Source organism: Dendroctonus ponderosae, unplaced genomic scaffold (assembly GCF_020466585.1).
Source record: "Dendroctonus ponderosae isolate FM_Combo_2020 unplaced genomic scaffold, Dpon_F_20191213v2 Dpon_F_20191213_3, whole genome shotgun sequence".
Taxonomy (NCBI): domain Eukaryota; kingdom Metazoa; phylum Arthropoda; class Insecta; order Coleoptera; family Curculionidae; genus Dendroctonus; species Dendroctonus ponderosae.
In genome coordinates this window covers 12813501-12817580 of record NW_026018508.1, presented here as the reverse complement: position 1 = coordinate 12817580, position 4080 = coordinate 12813501, and the positions used below count along the sequence as shown (strand labels likewise).

Here is a 4080-nt window from a genome sequence, read left to right as displayed (position 1 = left end):
TCGTTTTGTGCAAGGGTGGCGCAAGATTATTGCAAAATTTCATGTTTTCCGTCCCGTTTTGCATGTTTCTCGGAAGCAAAATGAGCAAGAACGCTGGTTTTTACATCATTCCAGAGATAAATAAACGGCCTTTATTCGAAGTTTCTCAAGAACCATTCGAGCCACAGAATTCGTTTTGGCATCGTTGGATAGAGAATTGAAAACTCGAATCTGTCGTAACAACGTGAGTGAGGAAATTCGAATAGTTTTGGCCCAGAAAGCAAAATTTAAATATCAAAGACTTAGGTTCAAGATTATGCCACAATTTCATGTTTTCCGGCCCGTTTTTGCACATATCTCGGAGGCAAAATGAGCAAGAACGCTCATTTGTACATCATTCTAGACAGAAATAAATGGCCTTTTTAGAAAGTGAATCATGGATGGGGAAATGTTGGCAGTTTTCTCAAAAAATGCTTGAATTCAAGAAGTTTTAGATTTGCGTGGTTTTTTTTGAGTTGCAAAATCCACTTGAACATGATGCTGCTTTTTTCGAAGTTTCTCAAGAACTATTCGAGCCACAGAATTCGTTTTGGCATCGCTGGATATAGAATTGAAAAGTCGAAAGGGCAATTATTGCAAACATGGAAAATGTGGTTTGAATGCTAAAACAAGGTAGGCTTAATAATTCTCAAAAGAGTATTTTACCTGTTGGGCTGGGGGCAAATCTGACTCTAATTTCGCAAGTCCCATGGAGCCTCGAAACTGCCTTACTGCATCCTCTTCGATACTGGTGCCTAAGCAGGCTAGATAGCTTCAAAATCATATTAAAAAATTGGCTTTGGATATGTTCAACGCGTCCACTTTAGATCACTTTTCATTTTTAATGTATTCTATTAAAAAGTACCCGTAAAATGCCCCACTTTCGAAGTCCTCTTTAGTGTACAGTTCGCTTGACAGCTGGTTTGTGTTTATGCACTGTTTTGAGGTTAACTGGAAGAAACTGCTGCGAATCTGCAACAAAATAGCAGAATTATTAGTCAAATGTTTTATTTTCATTAATAAATTATTAGTTAGTCATTTTTTCCTTAAAATGGTAAGTAGGGCTGCAGTGCAAGGCGCAAATTTGGGCCCCAAATCGCCTGGCCTTTGTGATTGTCACAAGTGATAGATTTCCTAACCGTACAGTTTGCAAAATGGGACTTTTTTCAGCATAAACTGAAGTCCTCGCAAAGAGACAAGGTGAAAAAGTTCATTTCGTTCACGCAAACAGGCGAGAGCACCGCAATTTACTGTCTAACCCAGAATGACTGGAAGCTGGACCTGGCTAGCGACAACTACTTCCAAAATCCAGACGCGTACTACAAGGAGACTCGAAGCATAGACAAAAAGAAACTAGAAATCCTGTACATTAGGTATAAAGACCCGAACGAGCCAGATAAGATCTCAGTGGACGGAATAATGAAATTTCTTGATGATTTAGGATTACCCCCTGAGTCCAAGCTAGTGCTCATTGTTGCCTGGAAATTCAAGGCAGCCACTCAATGCGAATTTTCCAGGGACGAATTTATCAATGGCATGACCGATTTGGGCTGCGATACCATCGATAAACTCAAACAGAGATTGCCTAGCATGGAAAACGAATTGCGCGACGCTTTCAAATTCAAAGATTTCTATCAGTTCACGTTTAACTTTGCCAAAAATCCCAACCAGAAGGGCATAGATCTGGACATGGCTATTGCCTACTGGAACATTGTGCTAAAGGGCAGGTTCAAGTTTCTGGAATTGTGGTGCACATTTCTACAGGTAAGCGTTTCTAGCTTGCCGCTCCTTTCAACGACATCTTCAATTAAGATCTTGTTATTTTACAGGAAAACCACAAACGATCCATACCAAAAGATACGTGGAACCTGCTGCTGGACTTTGCGCAACAAATCTCCGATGACATGAGCAACTATGACGAAGAAGGAGCCTGGCCGGTGCTGATTGACGATTTCGTCGAATGGGCATCATCCAAATCGAAAGAGAACCAGCCTCACAGCACGAGTCACCTCGAATAACAGTGACTGAGAGCTCGTTTCCAGGTCTTTCCGTTAAAGATGCATTCGCTATTGTGTACATAATATTAAAGAGGCCGCGTGAGTAGACGATTAATGATGCTCCGAGTAGATTCTGGAAGCGACCCGGAGCAAGAGTGGTGTGAGTGCGGCAATAGTGATCAGCGACCAATTCGCAGAACCCTTTCGTGTATTGAGTTTAATATATTTTATGTATATAGTGCGTTGAGAATGGGCGTCTCACTGGAAATTATCAATGTGGTTTCAATCGGCTATTACCAGTACAGGGTGCCCAAAAGTTTAAATTCGTTCGCAACGTTTAGGAACAAGCCGCAAATGTTCAACTGATACCCAAAGTCGCACAACTTTCACCAATAATGACTTGAGTTTGGATACCTTGTATTTATGTAAACCATCTTTAAGATAATTATAAGAAATTGTTCAAAAAAAGCTCTCCGTCTGCTGGAGTAGATGAAATTAAAAAATGTATTGGCAGTGAAAGTGAATATTTAAGGTGTAATGTAGTGAAGGTTGCCCATCGTATCTCTGTATTAACTCTAGATTATTCACTTGCATTCATTTCTAACAACGAAAGTACAAAAAACCCATTTTGGACGTTTTGGCAACATGGTGCAATATTCTAAAACGTGTTTTTATTATTAATCGAGTAATATTGTGGACATTTGGCTTATCCAGCATTAAACTAGCTGCACTTAAACGAGTTTAATTGTTCAGATTTTCTCTACTGGAAATGTTCGTTCTCATTTACTTCGTGGTGGGTTTCTACTTAAAATGTACCAATAAATAAGGCAGGAATGTTGGCAAAAATCGCTATTTTTTGGTCTGTTTGAAGTGCAAAAATGACAATTCGTACAGCTTGGGATCGGAGTTGTAGCATTTCCTCACCACTTCTTTGAACCAGAAACACAGATGGCCCAGCTGGTCTCGGTTTGCGATGGCAACGAAAGCGCCCTGTTCCACAGAGTGTTGATGAGAATCGACAAGACTAATCTAAAAATATTGAAGAATCTACATTTATGAAAATCTGGGTCAATTTTCCCCAAGAAGAAATTCTTGATTTGTTGAATTCCAAAGATGGCACATTGCTTTTTTGCAGATTCGTAAAAGCATTCTGCTTCAGACTAAACAAGCATTTTAGCACAAAGGCTTGCAAAACTTGAAAAGTATTTTTGTGCGACGATCTGCTCACAGTATCTGTTTTGGTCTGGAAAAGAAACAGCACCGTCCTGGAATCGGCAATAAGTACCACGTACAAGTCTTCGTTGGGTTCTTTGTTCAACTTCAACCACTCTTTGTAGTTGCTCCGGATATTTTCGCACAGAGACCTCGAAAGACGCTCCATGTAAATCGAACTTTTCTACAACAACGTAAACCATCACGACCACACCCTGACGACTGCTGCCCAGTGAATGAAGCTGCAACGACGTTTTACCCACTCCACCAAATTATACGTCTCCTCCTGCGTGTACTTCAGGGCTTCCGGCACGTTCAAGTTCAGGTCCTTCAGCACCTTCTTCTTCTTCAGCTCTTCGTGGATTTTGTTGCCCTCAAGCATGCTGATGGCCAGCAAGTGGATCAGTCTGATGTTCAGGTTCTCTTGCGGATATTTGATCTGCAACAGCTCAGAATTGCGAACCAGAGCTCTTGGCGCTGCTGAACGTCCACTCACGACAACGTTGTAGTCGTGGCACTTGGAAGCCATCAGAATGGCAATCAGAGTGCACGCGTTGCTCCCACTGGTCCGGTTGTGGACGTTGTAGTGACTTTGGGAGAATTTCGGCTCGAACCACGTCACCCGGATGGCGCCTCCGCCAACGTGCTCGGTTTCGAATTGGGGAAAAAAGGGCAGCTCGACGTTTCTAGAGGACATGCTGGACACATGGGTGGGCAATTTGGGACGCGGACGGTTTTTGTGACATTTCCCGATGGGCGACACTGGGAAAATGTGCCATGGAATGTCGTTGGAAAAGGCACCTGAATAGATCGGGTGCACCTGTAGGCGGGTATTAGTCAAGGTCGGATACAG

The 4080-nt window shown here is 42.1% G+C and overlaps 3 protein-coding genes across 3 annotated transcripts in view; 1 reads left to right on the top strand and 2 right to left on the bottom strand.

Moving 5' to 3' along the window:
- The window catches only part of LOC109537485 (glutamate--tRNA ligase 2), a 2371-nt gene extending 1616 nt beyond the window's left edge, over positions 1–755 (bottom strand). Inside the window, exon 1 of the mRNA XM_048664727.1 lies at positions 751–755. Coding sequence (XP_048520684.1) covers positions 751–755 — 5 coding nt within the window. The remainder of the gene's footprint in view (positions 1–750) is intronic.
- LOC109537486 (DCN1-like protein 1) lies at positions 701–2751 on the top strand. The gene is made up of 3 exons (XM_019904255.2): positions 701–1072; positions 1189–1782; positions 1848–2751. The coding sequence occupies exons 1-3, from the start codon at positions 950–952 to the stop codon at positions 2034–2036; spliced, it is 906 nt and encodes a 301-aa protein (XP_019759814.1). The 5' UTR covers positions 701–949; the 3' UTR covers positions 2037–2751.
- A 98-nt stretch (positions 2752–2849) lies between these two features.
- On the bottom strand, positions 2850–4038 carry LOC109537487. The gene is made up of 4 exons (XM_019904256.2): positions 3724–4038; positions 3487–3666; positions 3244–3411; positions 2850–3044 (listed from the first exon to the last, which is right to left on the bottom strand). Exons 1-4 carry the CDS (start codon positions 3922–3924, stop codon positions 2865–2867), a joined length of 729 nt encoding a protein of 242 aa, XP_019759815.1. The 5' UTR covers positions 3925–4038; the 3' UTR covers positions 2850–2864.
- Between the last annotated feature and the right edge of the window lie 42 nt (positions 4039–4080).

Coding starts and splice junctions, on each gene's coding strand:
- LOC109537486 (XM_019904255.2), top strand. CDS start 950: ATGCACTGTTTTGAGGTTAACTGGAAGAAACTGCTGCGAATCTGCAAC. Junction 1,073..1,188: donor GTCATTTTTTCCTTAAAATG/GTAAGTAGGGCT, acceptor GACTTTTTTCAG/CATAAACTGAAGTCCTCGCA. Junction 1,783..1,847: donor TGTGGTGCACATTTCTACAG/GTAAGCGTTTCT, acceptor GTTATTTTACAG/GAAAACCACAAACGATCCAT.
- LOC109537487 (XM_019904256.2), bottom strand. CDS start 3,924: ATGTCCTCTAGAAACGTCGAGCTGCCCTTTTTTCCCCAATTCGAAACC. Junction 3,412..3,486: donor CGTATAATTTGGTGGAGTGG/GTAAAACGTCGT, acceptor ACGTTGTTGTAG/AAAAGTTCGATTTACATGGA. Junction 3,045..3,243: donor TCCAGACCAAAACAGATACT/GTGAGCAGATCG, acceptor CAATATTTTTAG/ATTAGTCTTGTCGATTCTCA.